General features: G+C 36.7%; 1 protein-coding gene across 1 annotated transcript in view; it reads right to left on the bottom strand.

The window, feature by feature from the left end:
• Window positions 1-221: 221 nt before the first annotated feature.
• Window positions 222-18,696, bottom strand: part of BRAF (B-Raf proto-oncogene, serine/threonine kinase) — a 158,018-nt gene continuing 139,543 nt past the window's right edge. Inside the window, 2 exon segments of the mRNA XM_036761459.1 lie at window positions 222-8,060; window positions 15,516-15,669. Of these exon segments, the coding sequence (XP_036617354.1) occupies window positions 8,038-8,060; window positions 15,516-15,669 (177 nt within the window). The 3' untranslated portion in view covers window positions 222-8,037.

The following is an 18,696-nucleotide window of genomic DNA, read 5'->3' as shown; positions in this document are numbered from 1 at the left end:
GCACAACATACCAAGTAATTAGCCTGGTAAATTTATTTTTGGAAAAAAAATCTCATAAATCAGGCAGCAGTTAATGTCATGTATGAAATAAGGATCACAATTCCTTAGCTGTCAGGTTTAGAATCTTGGTCGTTAAAGCTGTTTGAAGACACACAGGACGATTTACTGTTTTGCTGTTACTGAATGACAACACTCATAATAATGGTCTTGACAAAGACTTCTCCATGCAGTCAATCTTTATTATAGCAATATTCTCATATTCACATCAAGTACATAGAACTTTTTGCCTTTTATATAATACAGAGTTCTTTAAATAACTTTACACAGAAATAATTTTCCTCAATCTGAATTTCAGTTGTTTTGTTGTTTTAAATCTCCATGCTCTCTAGCCAACTGAACAGTATTTCCCATTGTTTAAATTTACATGAGAAAAAACTCCAAGGTACAAATGAAGGGACCTGAGTAGGAAAGGGGACCCGGATATAAGAAAAGGGAGTGGGAACTGAAGAAAAGTAATTTGAACAAGCAATCACTCCATGGACAAGAGGACAGGAGGGGAATGTCACCAATCTGAGTTTTTTATGACTTGAAAAAAAGTTAAATAAAATTACTTGTGATTTCTGCAAAAGCAGATAATCGATACCTATGGACAATTATGAAAAGACCCCAAATTTTCACTGCCTATATACCACAAACTCTATGGGACCCTCTCCAAACTTTGGCAGTAACACAGTGGAGAGGAAGGCTTTCATATATTACTACATAATTTAGAGTGATAGGGTGGGAAGGTCATTTAAATGAAGATTTTCCCCTTCTTCCCCCTATTGGAGCTGTCTTCAATCCAGGATGTGTACGACAAAGGGAGGACAAAGGAAGCTTTCTCTTGCACACTATTCAAACCAAATAATAACCACAAATATCTTTTTAGCTAAACTACCGAGTGTGACACACCAAGGGAAATGTGTCAGCAGAACAGTGGAACTGAATTCCCCACATGGGGAAAAGATCAGTTGTACGCTTTTGGAGAATCAGCTCAGTTGGGAGGAGGGGGACTGTGGGGAGGGGGAGTCAAAGAAAGGAAAGACAAAGTGTGCAAACTGACACATGAGATCATCACATACACACACCACTGAGATTTAATCCTTCAAATCTACATGGGGTTAATGGAGACCAAGTCTGATCATCAGGTCATATTACATGGTAGAACAAAAGGATACACTGAGGACCTAATATGTTTTCAAATCATGTAAGAACATAGCTTATGTATGTACAAGTATGTAAACTAATGATAAAACATGAAAATGATAAGACATGGAGGTTGGACATTTGTTAGAAGTGAACAAGAACAAAAAGGCTTAAGTTTAAATAGCTGGTTTCAATCAGTTAAGGAGCACACAAAAGGATTAGGAAGGAATGATGTGTTTTGTAGGACTTTTTAAAAACTTCACAGCTTTGAATAAAAAGCACATTTATTGCACTCTTACATTTCATTTCAGATAATTATAATTTATTTCCCACCCTTATTACCATCTCCCTTGTTCCTGTAATTATTCCCTCCCCACTCCCCCTAAATACTCACCACCCAAGTTTGGTCCATTTTCCACACATTTGTGCCCAGATTGAATTTCAATGCTTCAGCTATCCTGAAATTTCCTCCTAAGTCTCTCTGTCTCTCTCTCTCTCTCACACACACACACACACACACACACACACACACAGTATTCAACCAGGGTTTAACATATACAAATGCAACACAGAATATTAGTCAAAGTACCCCAACCCTAACTGTACCCCTCCCTCAATAAAAAAAAGGAAAGATGCTCATTCCTTTGCTTTGTTTTCCTCTTATTTCAGAAGCAAATTTCATGCCCGATTCTCTTAAACTATTGTTGAAACAGATTAGACAGGCAATGGGGACTGGACAAGGTGTCTAGCCTGCCAAGGTGATCAGATGGTTGGAACAAATCTCTCTCTTGACAGTAAATACAAATATTTCATTATTTATTGGCAAAGGGTACTTCTACTACAAAAAGTTATTTCTTTAAAAGAAATAAAACACACATGAAACAAAAAAGATCACACCCAACATCACAAAAAAAAAGAAACACACTTGGATGTATCTACAGGCACAACTGGTTTGACCATTACGATAGTCAAAGAGAGTTTTAAAAAAAACAACCCCACAAACCATTTTATTTAACCAACAACTAAAAACAATACAAAAAGCAGACCTAAACTGACCATTGTAACAGTTGTGCATTTAGAAAAAGGCTCTGCTGAGGTGGGGATGAATTCAAAGACATAGCTACCCATGATTAAAAAAAAATCACTGCAATCCTGATTTAAGAACTCAAAGCTAAATCTCTGTCCTGCTTACCTTCTTCAATACTCTTTATAGGAACTGTTATTGCTTTTTACTATGACTGATATCATTCTAGACTAAATTTGTCTCTGCCAAAATTGTGTTTTTGTGTGTATGTGCATGTGTGCACACCTGTGCATGCGTGGGCTGGAATCTGGTAGGGACATACATCTGAAGAGGAAAAGAATAAAGATTACCTTCTTAGATGCTGATACATCACAAACTACATCAGTATTTAAAATTGTAGTGAAGCTAGAAATGAGAAAATGAACACAATGGACTTGCCATACTCTAGTGAAGGTATATGCCATTGCTGGTAAAATCAGACAGGCTACCATTATATATAAAAAGTGTCAAGAAGGCGTTCTACTGAAGAACCCAATAACTAAGTAGTATGTTGTAGACTTTTTGAGGGGCAGGTGGGAGAAGGGAAGAAGAATTTGAGCAGAAAGGGGGAAGAAAGTATAAGAAGCTAAACCATGTTGCCCAATTCTATTCACCTGTCAAAGGCCATTGCTTTTTCAGTATACTGCCAACATTCTCCTGGGAAAGCAGGATCTTCTGTTCATATAGAAAGTCCCTTCTGATTTGGCTCTCACAGATTATACAAACAGTGTTAGTAACACAGTCCTATCTAGTTTGCAAAGTCCTAAGAAGGTGGAATCCCAAGAGGGAGCTCTTCACCTGGTAGTACAGACTAGGTGGCTTTACAAAATTTAGACATTGGGTGGAATATCATACCAACTGCAGTAGTCTAGAAACAGTTGGTGTTAAAATGCTGTCCCATATTACAATTTTTCACTTCTCACAAAGACTATCTGCAGAAAGTTCACACATATGCTCACCAAGTATAGAGAATCTTTAACTAATTTCATTTTTCCCTAAACATCCGCCCAACATTTCTAGTGTGCAAAACATTCATGCTTTAGTGGCTGAAGGAAAGGGAATAGAAATAATTTCTCCAAAAACACTGCAATTCTACTTTTAATCTAATGGCTCTATTTAAAAAATTTAAAAACCCAACTTTTTTTTTTGTATGCAAAAATTCATTAGTGGGCTCTCTCATTTTAATCTCTGGTTTAGGTTACAAAATCTAAAGAAGATACTTTTTTTTGGAGGGGGACAGGGGATGATGTCTATGCTGCTTTATCCAAATAACAACAACAGCAATTCAAACCAAAGTCACTGCTCTCATGAAAGACTATTTTTGCTATATTTTAGCTTTTATTGCATCACAAAGGCACAGTGAGATCATTTGGCAAATCGTAAAGGTAACTACTTGAGCCTCACATGCACAGTGTCATCTTAGGGCCTTGAATGGAGGTTTTTGTTCAACAGCAAGGAGCACATTATTTGTCATTGGCTAGTCTGCCTTTGCTCCTTTTGCATCTCTAGCTAGTTTTTCTTTTTAAAGTCTCCTATTGCCATACATGCCCATTTGTCAATTCTCAAGGTGCTGACTTGCTAGCTGCTAAAATGGCAACTTGGAAAAATAAGGTTGTTTTCCAAAATGTTTGTAAAATCTGCTCTCATGGCTCAGTGGGCTTGCCTGGGGAAAAAGCTAGTGAAATATCTGATAAAGATTTAATTTTTTTTTTTCTGTACATATGACAGTTTCAAGACACTTAACTGAAGCTAACAGAATATGTGCTTCTAGCAAGCCATCTTCCTGAAATCAAATCAGTGTTAACGTAGTGCCACACCATCTATTTTATAATATCTGTAAAAAGCTTATTAGCACAGTGCCTGTCACATAGTAGGTGCTTAAAAAATGCTTTTCCCCTTCCCTTTTTCCTTCCCCTTCATACAATAGACTTAACAGGTTAAGTGCATCAAAATGCAGCACCCAAACAGATCAGGCCTTCCTTGGTGCCTTTCTTGCACCATTTTCAATGAAAATGACATTTCCACATCTTTTCAAGTGCAAAAGTGTGTACTATCTGCCCTTTGGGATATACACCTTCACATAAAAATGAAATCTTCACTTTATTCATGTGAGTCCTAGGCCTCGTGTATCTGAAACAATTCCTATTTCACAAGGGTAAAGGGATCATCTGAATGAACACATTGATGAATTTATTGAGAATATCAACATACTCCAAGCTAGAGATGTTATCTTTTATTCATCTGATCCATTTATGGGATATCCTGTTAGCATCAAGCACTGAGATGAAAATATACACATGGAAACAGAATATGATCTGCAAAGGGACCTACAACAGTAGTTTTTTGAAATGTGTGAAAAAGAAAGTGCTGTGTCCTACTTGTGGGTGCCCAGATTGAGCTGGGGGAATATTTCCAGGGTTTCAGGAAGAACACACTACTGAGGCTGCTGTATTATTTTTAAAGTTACATGGCACTATGATTTTCTTCCAAAATCTCAATGTAAATGTAAAAAATATTGTTGCTATGAGTCCCTGTGCTCTAAGTCACAATAACATTTGCTGACAGGTTCTTGATAAAAGCAGTAATAGAATTTTTAGGAAACAGTATTTGACATCTAATTTGCTTACCAGTTCCACACCTAGCCCCTTTACATAAGGGGATGCAGTACAGATGATCACTTGGTTTTTTTTTTCCTCTTTTTTCATAATACCTCATGACATTAATCTCCTGATAAATATTATTTTTGTGGTAAACGTTCAGGATACTGAAGAATCAATGAATCAGAACATCAAGCCTAAAACTGAATCTTTTGCAGTTGTTCCCAGTTTTTCAAAAGGTTTTAACTTTTATTCACCTATCATTACCAAAAATAAAACGAAGGCACTGCAGCCACCATAAGAAAAGCAAACTAATAAGGCAGTAGAATCACAACCTTAAAAGATCATTAATAAAGCAGCTACATAATGTGCATATTACATTGCATTGTTCATAAAGTGCTTTGCACAAACAAGGACTGTTTCCTTGCAATTTTCTTAGGAACTTAAGGGTTCTAGTCTATTTAGAATCTGAAACATCTAATAATAAAGCGAAAGAAAAGCAAAGGAAACCCTTTTTAAGGTTGAGTGAAAGAAGTGGAAAAGGAACAGTTGTGTTAAAAAAAAATTAAATGGAAGTGAAAAAAGGGATTAAAAAAAAGTGACCTGAAATCACTCCACAATACCCTGAGCTTTGGACTCTGGACTCATGTTCATTTTAAAGCCAGCCTATACAAGTCAAGTTCGCTTTTTCTTTTCAAATAAGATGGCAACCCAATGAAGGGGAGGTAAAAAGCAGCATCTCTGAAGTGTGTACAATCTCAAACATGACTTTCTAAAGCTTCTTCCATAAACAGCTCCTTTCCCTACATGTATTTGCTGAGGTAGTCCTTGATTCAGCATCACTCCAGCAGGTTCTAGTTATTTCAAAGGAGCACTGAATAAACTGACTGTTGCTCACTTTCACCTCGGGAAAGAAACTGTATGATAATGAAAAATAACCATATACAGCATCTGTGGGGACAAAGCTTACATATTAAAAATAAAAACCAAAGCAGACACAACATTTGAAGGACAGAGGATACAGCACACACACAAGAAACATGCCAGTTAGAATCATTCTCAGTCTCAGCCATTTCTATATCACATATCTTTGTTCATACTTATAGGAATAATTAAGAATATTTCTTTTCAAACTGATTACTCATTCCTGAACATTTGGAGTTTTACCTGCTTTGCGAGTGGCAAATTTTGACCACTCCATAAAACTTCCAGCTGGCTACCCTAGATTTAGAAATATTTAAAGAAAAATGCATCACATGGCAGTGAGCTTAAGTAGCTAGGAGTATAGGAGCAGTGCAATAAGCCATACTTTGAAATAAAAGTATTATTTTCTTGTTCCCTGATTTATTTTAGGCTCTGCCCAATTTCACGCAGGTCCTTGGCCTCTCATGTTTTGCTGGTTAAGCCTACTGCACAACTGATTTTCTTTCCTACACCCAAGTGAATGATTCTGTTATCATTAGGGGGAAATTTAACCTGACCATTCATACACAATTACTTTCTTTACTGCTATTATGATTAGTGTTCACCTTCAGTAAAACAATGAAAGATGCTGTGAGTGGGTAACATCTCTGCTTTATGCTAAGATAGGGTAATAATCTTTAAAGGTATCTCTAACCCAATTAGCATCTATTTCCAACAAATAACTGATATCTAGCATCAAAATTCTGCACACTGAGCACATCAAAACATCCTCCTGCAATTCCTCTCAGCTTCATTTGTGACTCTATACGCTCCCTGAGAAACTTAGTTACCAACCTTTTGAAGACCAGGCTTGAGAAGAAAGGAAGAAGGAAAATTAATGCACACACCACCATTTTTATTTTAGGTTGCAAACTAGATAAAGGGGAAAACTGGGCAGAGCAAAAGAGAGTAGGAAGAAATAAAACAAGGTATTAGTGTGGATCCAGCCAGAACCATTAATAAAAATGATGTAAATACTTGTCATTATGACAAGCTTCCCCATAAGTATACAAACTTATTAGAGGACATATAAGGTGATAAAAATCCTCACCTCTTTTCCCCTTCTTAAAAAAGTCATCCCATACCCCAAATACCACTTTCAGAATGTCTAATTCAGGGGACGGTATTATATTTTATTGTGACTCAATTCAACCTGAGAATTATTTTCCATTATTTAATAATCCATATTGGGAAGGTACTCAGTGTTAAATATGTACCTTAATTTTCAATTTATAAAACCATTTACCAATCATGTCCTTTATCAAATAATTTTTATCAATTGCAATCAGATACCACAGTGGTATCTTGTGCCTTGAACAAAACAGGCACTCAATAAATATTTGTTGATTGACTGATCTTAAAAATAAATTTATTCTATTGTCTCAATGGAAGTACACTGAGGACCTGGCATATTAAATAACAAACAAGCATTTTTTGGTTGCTGGACCAATGAGAAAGACCCAGTGTGTGGGAACACATTCCAGCCTGCTTAGAAGGCACCCTCAATGAGCCACACACGAGTTTGGAAAGGAAATAAAAGAAGAGATACCAGAGCAGACCTGGAAAAAAATATGCTGTATTCCCTTTTTCTCCTGACTCAGCTGAGAAGTGTTCCTGTACCCCTTCCCAATAAAAGTGATTTTTTTGGGGGGATAAATTTGAAAATATGAATGAATATTGGACACACGTAACATCGAAAGGGCTATACTGCATTTTTGTTCCAGCTCTCAGAAGGTACACCAGGAAAGGAGGAAAAAACCCCATAACAAAATCCCAGAACAGAAGAAGGAATGGTTCTTGTGATTGGAACTGCCCCATCAGATGATCTGCTATTTATTGGCCAGGTGGTTAGAAGGAGAAAAGTTGATGTGCAGACTTTCCATAGCCAATCTCCCAAGCCGTAGCAGCAGTTCCTTCCCATCCTGCCTGAACCCCCAAAGGTCAGAACGCACGGTCTCTCCTCTCTCCAGGGAGTGGGCAGGCGTGGTTAGTGCACGTGGTGTCTGTGTTGAAGAAGAAACACTGGCAGCACAGAGTTCTGGTTCCTAAAATAGTCTTCCCTCTTTGTTGGAGGGGAAATTTCATTCTGTTCCACTCTAGCTTATGCACTGAAATTTCTGTATCTTTAAAAAAGGTTTTGAGGAACAGAACTGAGTTTTGATGTTAAGAAACTGTAGGAACACAAGACTTAAGAAATAATAAAGAGTAGATGCTGCCATGATGGTGTGGCTACTTGAAGGCGGCAAATTCTCCTGTAGAGGGAGGACAAGAGCTAATTTTACAAAAGTGTTCTCAAATAGCCAGGAGACAGAGAGAAGTAATCTCACTTGAAAGCAGGCTAGGGTTGTACTACATAGCAGTACATAAAAGTAGTAGCATGGTTCATTTAAAACTAAAAGCAGATCATATTTATAATGATACATTATACAATTTATACCATGAATATATAATATAGTAAAACCCAACCTCAATAATTCACACTGATGAAGGGGAAAAATAAGTACAAATAGTTGAAAACCAGAGGATAATTTGCTCAGCTATACTCTTTTTGTCATGATGAACAGATCTACAGTTTCAACTACCTTTAGTAACAGAATAGCTAACAGATGCAAATAGTGAAGGGATGATTTTATAATAGTAACTAGGTTAATAAAACATCTCTTTATGTACTTTCACTTACTTCATTTTATTATCATATCCCAATGACATGGGACAGGGGAGGAATTCTCAACATGTAAAAGAGGAATTCAAATACAGGTAGAAAGTTTCAACGATGACCCCATGGCCACACTGTGGCAACCCGAGGATCTCAACTCTGGCCTCCCAATTCTCAGCTAAGTGCTCCTTCCACACTTCTAAAATAAACTCTTAATGCAAGGAATTCATGAATTAAATGACATATCCAGTCTAAGAAACGATCCTCTGAGCTCAATGGGTTTTGTACTTCCTAGGCTACCATCTTGTAGTCATTATCTTGTCCCTGGCTCCTCCCAACCAACTAGATGGGGTTAGCTTCTCCTATCCCATACATTATAGCAAACTCTGGGAATTGCTAATATCTGACAATTAGTAACACTTTGTTCAGCTGAACAAAAAGAATTTTGTTGCACTAGGGTCTGTAATGAGGGCAGTAATCATCAATTATACAAACACACTTACATAGTTTGGGATAGAACCCATCAGCACGGTCACAAATCAATAACTCAATCCACTAAACATTTATTAATAAGCTCTTACTATGTCCAAGTCACTGTATTAATTAATTGCGACACAAAGATGAAAAATAGCAGTATTTGCCCTAAAGCTGCTTACAGTTTAATAAGGCGAATACTAATCAGTGACATAAAGCAGAATATGATGGAGGCAAATAAGGCACATGAGAAAAATTTGAGGAAAGCCACTCTTTTTGGAAGGAAAGGCTTCCTAGAGCAAGTGGCACTTGAGCCCTCGGTAGTGAAGGAAGAAAATGACTTCAACTGTCAGAGCTGAGGAGGAAATACACTTCCAGGCATGGAGGATGGTCTGAATAGGTACAGAGGCAGAAAAGAGAAAGGCAATATTGGGGAACAATGAATAGTTTAATCTTGTTGGAATGGAGAATGTAGGAAGGGTGGGAAGGTTAGGTGGGCGCCACATTAGGAGCAGTCTTGTATTTCATCTACGGCATCTATGGCAAAAGGCAGCCAGTATAGATTTCTGAGTACAGGGAGGGCATGATCAGACCTGTGCCTTGGGAAGACGATTTTGCTGGATGTATGAGGGGCAGATTGGAGGAGGCATAAAAGAGAGAGGTGGAGAAGGAGGTGAGAGACAATACAGAGGCACAACTCACAGGGCTTGGACAACTGGTTGAGGGTTAAGGAAAAGGGAAGAGTCAAAGATAACTCGGATGTTTCACGCCTTGGTGACTGGGAAGATGGTGATGTCAGCAGCAAAACTGTGGGGTTGGCAGCAGGGCATCCTGAGGGGCAGAGATGATTTCAGCTTTGAACAGGAGTTTGAAGTGCTACTGGAGCATCTGGATAGAAATGTCTAAGAGGCAGCTGGAGAAGCAAGAACAGAGCTCAGGGAATGGCCTGAGACTGGATATGCAGATTTAGGATAATCAAAGTCAAGGCAGTAGATGAGATTTACTGAGAGAGAAGGGCTGAGGACAGAAACCCTTCCTCAGGTGGTAGAAGGAATGAAAACTAGCATTTATAGAGCAAAACATAACTCTTCACAACAACTGTGAGAGAGAGGTGTTACTAGTACTCATTCTATGGATGAGGCAGGCTGAGTGACTTCCTATGGGTTGTACACTTAGCTGGTGTTTGAGGCAGGATCTGAACTAAGACTTTCTGACCCCAAGTCCAGTATTCTACCTACTATAACACCTACATGACCCATCAAAAGAGATTAAGAAGAAACAATCAGACAAGCAGAAGGAAAACCAGAGGAGTACAATGTCATAGAAACCGAAGGAAGAGAGTTTCTGGACTGAAGGGGGATGGTCAACTGTCATATGTTGCAGAAAAGTCAAGAAGGGTGAAAACCTGAATAAAAGCTACTGGGTTTAGCAATTAAAAAGTATAAAGTACTAATTTCCACATATTTGGAAACCAGCTGATGTCTGATAACTAACCATCTGCTCCAGAGACATCATTGTGCTTAGGACTGGCTATTTTATTCCCTAACTTTATATGCTACTATCTCATCCCATAGAAGAATATGTTTAACCAACCCTTAGTTCAGAAAAACACAACTGAAATGAGGCAAATTCAAGTGATAGTAAAGCACAAGATTAAAAGTAATGTATAGCAATGTAGGGCTACTGAAAACTTGGCCAAACTGCCAGGTCTTTAGCGACTGCTACCTCTAGAGCAGAAATGTCACAGGAGGCAGGGTGAAGATAGTCATTACATTGCCAAAGATGGCATTCTCACATCCCACTTCCAATATTTTTTAGTATGAAAATAGTTTTGGACTATAGCACAGTATTACTTTTATTTTGAGCATTTTACTCTCTTCCTCCAAATATGTAATTTTAAAAGATTTGCTATAGTATCAAATGTAACTATTATTCAGTGCCCAACATTTTTTCAAGTGTAACATACTGACAGTTTTATTTATTCCACTAAGTGACTGATACGTGTAAAACGATTATTGCGAAGCTAACTCTCACTTCATTACCTTGTTTAGAAAAGTACATGGGCACCATTACAATTCTATTACAATTAATATTTCTTACACTTTGAGTTTTGCTGTAAAACAGCCCAAATACAACTTATAAATTTTTTTAAACAAAGATTTTAAAGTTTTCTGTCATATGACCATTAGGTAAGAGAACTTGTATTTCTGTTTTGGGGCAACACTTAAGATGAAATCAAATAAATACAAAATAATCATAAATTTCTGTGCATCTTAACTGCTATGAATTTTTTTAAAGTAATTCACAGCTTGTAATAATTTTACAGGATCAGATTTTATAACCCCCCTCCCCAAAACAAACTAGAGCTAAGAAGTAAACCAGTGGCCAGGGGAGGGGGAGACTAGAACCACACTCCTTTCCTTTATGTTACAGGCTCCATGGAAAATGACATAGATGACATGGAACATCTAGCCATGGATCAGCTATTAAAATCAATTTAATTCAATAAATATTTATTGTTTATTTAAAAGATTATTCCTTTCTTCTAACCTGCACACCTGGAATGCTTATCAACATAACAACACACATTTCAAGTAGGAAGAGAACCGAGAATGTCTAGGCTAAGCTAGCTTAGCTTAATTTGAAAAATCCATATGTTCCTAGTGAATTCCAGACAATCTCTGTATGGCTTATTCAGATTCTGGTGTTTCTGAAAAATTAAAAAATCAGGGACTTAAATGTTTCATTTTGAATTGATTTTATTTTACCAATAATAGGAAGAGAAGAGTGAAGATTCAACTCCTCCCTCCTTCTAACACCTCTGAAAATGACTCTCTCTCACTTATTTTTATTTAGGGGTAGGGAAAAGGGCACTTTCAAAACCAAATGGGGAAGAGAAGGTCCCTGTTGTCCAAGATACATACAAAGACCTTTATAAGTTTGTTTGGAACAGCAGGAGTTTTTAAATATCCTTAAGTTTTTATTCATCCATGTCTGCTTACTGTGTACTAACAACTGTTCTCCATTACAATCCAACTTAAATATTAAGCAACATTTCAGGGATGAACCTTAGAGGCAGTTATAAATTATACTGTATAGTTTCGTTTAAAGGGTTAATTTTGTTTAAGGGTTAACCAAGAAAAAGTGTTAAGAAATATCCTACTGTTCATAAATAACAGAACCAATCTTTGGACCCATTTACACTAAATATAATGGTTTCATTTTATGCATTACATTTTAAATTATGAGGAAGAAAGATCCTGAATCAACTGGCAGTAATCCTTAAAGTGATTTCAAAGGCGCTTAGGGGAATTGTGGCCATAACTACATCAGTTTTTTTTTAGAGGGGCTCCAAGAAAGGGCCATGCCAAAATGATGAAGTCTTTCAAAATGAGAAGTACTATTGAAATGTTGAATAAATGGAATATGATCTTTTATCAGTTAGTCCCATAATTCTAATACTACAAGCTATAAAATAATTTGATAAGGCAGTCACCATACATATGGAAGCTCAAAATACATGCTATTCAAAGACTTCATATATATTCTGGTTTTTAGGCATGCCATTTAAATCCCATTTCATTAAATGGGCACTGTTTTAGATGAGCCCCTTTAAACACTTTGTTTTTTAAAGGCAGTTTTATTTTGGTACTATTCTCTGAAAAGAAAAGTTAAAATATTTCCTCATTTAAATTTGTACAAATCCTATTAATTATAAATCACTAAAAAACTAATTACACATTATTAATTGGAAAAAAAACTTTTTAAAATATGAATTTCAGAAAAGTTATTTTCCTGAGTGGGAAGTAAAATCAATTCTCTATAATGGAAGGATTCAAGATGTCTAAGATATTGGGGAAAAAGCAGACAGAGTAGAATGAAAAAATGTAAGTGATGAAGTGGACACATCCTCAGTAATACAAAGAAGATATTTTTGTATGTATCTAACATATATATATATAAATATATATGATAACTCTCAATGTGTGATGTATTAAGATAAACTACATCAAAATACATACATATTAAATATATACATATATTTATATGTATATAAGTATAATAAAAGCTTCTGTTTTGGAGAAAGTAACATATCAGTCTCAAAGTTTGAAGAATGCAACTATCTCGACTGGAAATTGGTTCCATAGAATGACTTTCCTTTTGTCATCTTTACTGTCCCTCCTCCAAAGCATCTCAACATGTTGTCACATTTTCAATGTTAATACAAGCCAACATGACTTTCATTAAGTTTTCAGCCTACCTAAATGAGAGGGGAAGAGGTAAGTGTGAAGTGCCCCTGGGACTTCTAAAGGCCTACTAGGAAGTTCTGCTTGATGACCTACCAAGCTTTAGAGAAATCGGAAGCCCTTTAGCTTGGAACACCAAGAGGAGCTAAGCTGTGTTCACTGGTACAAAGGATGAGACTACAAAGGGAGGAAGAAAGGAAAACGGAAAAGAAAGGGAACAGCCTAAGAAAAAAGCAAAAGGAAGGGAGTAAGAACTTGTAAAGAAAGAGCACCATCAAGAACAGAGACAGAACTTAATGACAACTGTGTCACCAAATGTTCTCCCCCTGCTTTTCAGTGTTCCACAGTCTGATGCCACTGTGTAAAGAATATTATTTAAGCATCTACTATCATAATAGTCTATACAAACTAATGAAACCCTACCTAGCAAATACTGGGAAAAATTTGGAATAGTTTTAATTTCACTGGTGAGTTTAGAAATCCTTTGGTATTTTATTGCTTGATAGAAAGTATATGTGAAAGTCTTTTTCTGTTCATTTATTTTTTAGTCCTCTTTTCTAAATTGGTTATCACAGCCAAATTTCTAAACACAATTTTTCCTACAATACTCATCTTGATCTAAAACAGCAGATAACCAAAGGCAAACACTAATTTTCAATGAGTAAGTCATACGAATGGAATCTAATATTCATATAAAGGGAGCTAGCATGATTTAGAAAGTGCTTTAATGTTTTCTTGAGCAACTGAAAAACTAAAAGAAATGGCATTATTTTGATGTCTTTTTCAGATCTTACACTGAATCGTGAAGGATGGAGAACGGCACTTATGTTGAGATTGTTATTCTTAATTTTCAGTTATTGGTTGGATTTCAAAATCATCAGATATAAATTTAGAGAGTGACAATATAGTTAAAACTACAGACTGGCTCTGGTTCTTGTGCTAGCACTGAAGTAGTTATTGTAATTTATTTTGATAAGATTATATCAGGACTGTCTTTTTCACCTTTAATTCCCTCTGAATTACAGTAAATATGTACTGATTGCCAAATTAAAGACATTTTCCATGTGAGAAAAGGAACATCATCACCAAATTTTATTAACAGGTAGGAAATAGTCCTCGGCCTGGAACATCATAAATAGAATAGCCCTCATGATAAGAAGCTTCTTTTGGGATAAAGAACTTAATTTTAAAACTCCTGCAAAGGATATGAGAAGATAGATGAACAAGGAAAGAAATTACACTGGACACAATGACAAGGTCATTCTTGAAATATATGTCACTAGGGCTTAAGTGTAATTTGAAAAAATAAAGCATCTGTAATTTCTTAAAAAAAAAAATTTTAAGGAAAAAAATTCTAAAAGTTCTCACATAATCTGTGAGGGCTTCTTTTGAGGTGAATTTGCAACTGAGTTGAGCTTCATCTAAGTAAAGACATCCTCTCTATAAGAAATTTAATAATATAGACAAATATATTTCATCAAAAAAAGAGATAGGACTCCTGTGCGTTCTCTTCCTGGCCCATACCGCCTCCCCCACCCCCCCGCCATGTATATTAACATGTCTTCCATGGAAAACCAAAATTAAAACATTTTACTTATAAAAAAATTTCATTTCCCAATATATTTGTCAATATCCCCCTGTACATACATTACAGGAACGCCTTTGGTCAGTGACTTGCTTACCATCCCTATTTGCTGCAGAAAGCAGTTAAGTCTACTGCTTAGGGAAGTAAAGGCAATCCAGAGCTTTCCATTTTATAATAAAAAGAAACTTTTATAGAAATTTGATATGGAGTATAAAAATAAGACTATTCAATTCCAGTGTCTTCCCAATTTGCATGAACTCAGTTTGGTTCAATTACATCAAGATAACTACGGGAATGTTTTTCAATTCCAAACAAGCAGATGTACTATTAACTTTAGTCCATAATGGACATTATGTTATGGCTGATAGAAGCTGTATGAGAAATATTCACCATACAAAAACAACATTCAGATTGAGCAAATCTGTAAACTAAACAAACTCAGGACAAGATAAAATCTTTGGAAAACTGGATACATATTACTAGGTTATTTCATCACAATCTTTGTTAAGTTTCTGTGTGTTAAAAATGTTTTTCATGTTGACAAATCCAATGCTAGCAATGATTTTACACCAGGAAACTGATTCTCATTCTTTCAAAAAATGAATCTGTTCTTTGGCGCATCTTTAAAAAAAATTCCATTGAGTTCAACAAACTCAAAACTATGTAAGTTCATCTTACTTTTGTGTGTCCTGCCCTGTATACCTCCCTTTCCCACTCAATTTTTTTCAGTGAACAGGAAACGCACCATATCCCCCTGCCTGGATGGGCGTTTTTGGAGAAGCACAAGCATACAGACTAAAATCCTCCGTTTGGAAGCCAGCCCGATTCAATGAGGGTTCAGATGCACTGCGGTGAATTTTGGCAATGAGCGGGCCAGAAGTTTCAATGGAGGCAAGAATCTGAAACAACAAGCAATTAAGGACTAAAAACTTTCCATACTGGAAGTCTCTAAAGACACTGTCAGCAACATACATTCAACAGAGAATATAGAATTCTTCTAGGAATAAATGAGTCATTTAAGTAGCAATTTCTAAAATTGGTTGCAATATTTTCCCCTTTACTCTCTTCCTTAATTTCTTCAAAATAATTTGAGAAAGTACCACTTTTCCTTATCTTCCCACCCTCCCTCCCTCCCCACCTGCAAGTATTAAATTGAATGGAGAACTGGTCAACAGGGCCACTTCCAGCTGACCCGTACAAGTCTGCCAAAAGGATTAGCAGAACTTAGAAATGTTTATATTGCACAGACCCATATGGAAATCATACTATAAAAAAAATTTAGTGATGGTGGATTTCCTACATAATTATAAGTAATAATAACTGACATTTACGTAGCACTTTAAATACATAACTTCATTTGATCCTCTTAATAATCCTATGATGAAGACACTGTGGAATCAGTACTGTACCCACAGTGTCCCCAGGCCAATTTTGCTGATCAGTGAATCTCAGAGAAGTTAAGTAATTTGTCCAGTTACACAGTTAGTTAAGTGTCTGTAGTTAGAAATTAGCCTGTGTCTTCCTCAGTCCAATCCAGCGCCCTTTTCATACCCCACACCTCTCAGATGGTCAAACTTTCAGCAACCTCAACCATGCACAACAGAGGAGGAACCCTGAAGTTAGCAAAATCTCTGAACAGCTAAAAAGAGATGTTCTAAAGTCTATGTTACAAGGTCCATATAGTTCAGTCACTTAGAATCAATTGGCTCATTCTACGCAGTTTTTAAGAATCTTAATTATTGGGTCCTCTAGCCTGCAGCAGATGGAAAGGAAGCCATTTAAAGGGAAGGGCGGGGAGGGAGGGAGGAAGCTGCTAGAGGAGGCACAGTAACAGCAATGAGACACAGACAACAAATAATACGACAGAAGAGAAGATACAGAAACCTAACCAAAGAGCCAGCAACACAGGAGTGCTTAATGTAGGGGTAAAGAGCCCTATACAACACAAAAGTCTCAACCAGCCTATTACAATATTATAGTACAATACAGTAGCTGATGTATATAATGAAAGGAAGGAGACAAGCATTTATATAGTGCCTACTATATGCCAGGCACTGTGCTAAATGTTTTACAAGTATTATCTCATTTGATTCTTGCAACAGCTCTGTGAGGTAAATATCATCATCATTCCCATTTGATAAAGAAGAACTGAGGCAGACATAGGGTGACTTGCCCAAGGTCACACCACTAACAAGTGTCTGAGGACAAATTTGAACCCAGACTTCCTGACTCCAGCTTCTTGACTTAGCTAAGTCTAATGATGACAATGAATTAAATTATGTTTAGTAAATCTATTAAGAAGACGACAAAGTGTGTAATATACTTTTTCTTTTTAACTGCAAGTTTAACCACTAATCTTTCAAAGTACAAAGAATGACAAGAGAACGACAGTATGTGAACTCATGAGCTTATTTAGTTTTTTTTAAAGTGCATATTAAACTGAACAATGTAGTAACAAAATAAGCTGTGTTCCCTTCTGAACTTTTTGTTTTCTTCTGTGTATTTCTTAATATTTCATTGATGCTCTTACTTACGTAGTACATTTTGTAAAGGTTTCCATAAGGCAGGTTTTAAAAGAGATTTTGGAATGTGAAGGAATTAAGTTTGACTTAGATAAAAAATGTCCTTATATAGTTATTTCAGATCCAGTAACACATCATTAGAGTAAACTATTCTCTATCACATATTAAGCTGCACTAAAAAATGGGCCCAGGAGCCTATGCTAATTTATGACTTTTGTTTTTATCTTTGTATTTCCAGGGCTCAACTGAATACCTCATACACAGTAAGCTTTAATAAATGCTTGCGTATTGAATGTAAATCACAATTATATGCCTTAGTACATGAAAAAGCACATAGTACAGGATGCCAGCCAAATTATTTTTAGCAGTGATCTTTAACTTTGGCAATTATATACTTAATACACATGCATACACATATATATCACATCTATCCACCCATCATTTACACATACAGCAAACAAACACATACATGAACTCTAGCATCACCTGCTTTCTGGGTATCTCGAACTAGATGTCCCATTGCCACTTCAAACTAAACATGTCCAAAACAAAATTCATTGTCTCCCCTCCCCTCCCATGCTCTTCCCATCTTCTCTATTACTGTTGAGGGCCTCACCTTTTTTCCCAGTCACCTAGGGCTCTGAAACTCTGTCATCTCATGCCTCACTAGGACTCACCCCACATGTCCAATCTGTTTCCAAGCTCTGTTGTTCTACCTTTACAACATGTCTTGTATGTTCATCTTCTCCTCCACTCATAGAACTAGCCCCCAATGTAGTCCCTCATTACCTCAAGCCTGGACTTGTTAGCACAGAGGTGTTTGTACACTGTCTCCCCCCATTAAACTGAGCTCCTTGAAAGAAGGAATGTTTTTTTGCCTTTTTTTTGTACCTCCAGTGCTTAGCCCAGAGTCAGGAGATAAACAAATGCTTGCTGACTGACTACAGAATAGTTTTCTGGTTTCTGTCTCTCCTCACTACTTAGCTGCCGAAGTGACCTTCGTCCGTGCAGGTCTGACCATCCTCCCCTGCCTCACCCCACCCACTCCAGTGGACCCCGTTCACCTCTGGATAGAAATAGAAATCTCGTATATGTCTTTCAAACTCCTTTACATCTTCTAGTCTCCTTAAAGTTTATTCCCCTTCAGACTTCTGCTGTTACTCCAGCTTCACACTCAAGTATTTTGTATTTTTGTTGACCATTTGACTGTACTTCCACTGGCTTCCCTCCACATGGGGAATGCTTCTCCTCCTCATCTCTACCTCCTTAATTCCTTGGCTTGCTCACAGCCAATCTTCTGCATAAGGCCTTTCTTGGTGACTCCAATTACCAGTGTCTTCCCTTTGAGATTATCTTTCATTTATACTGTATGTGTACAGTAGTCATGTAAATAGTTATTTGCAT

This window comes from Trichosurus vulpecula, chromosome 5, assembly GCF_011100635.1.
Source record: "Trichosurus vulpecula isolate mTriVul1 chromosome 5, mTriVul1.pri, whole genome shotgun sequence".
Lineage (NCBI taxonomy): Eukaryota > Metazoa > Chordata > Mammalia > Diprotodontia > Phalangeridae > Trichosurus > Trichosurus vulpecula.
This window is presented reverse-complemented; position numbering and strand designations above follow the sequence as displayed.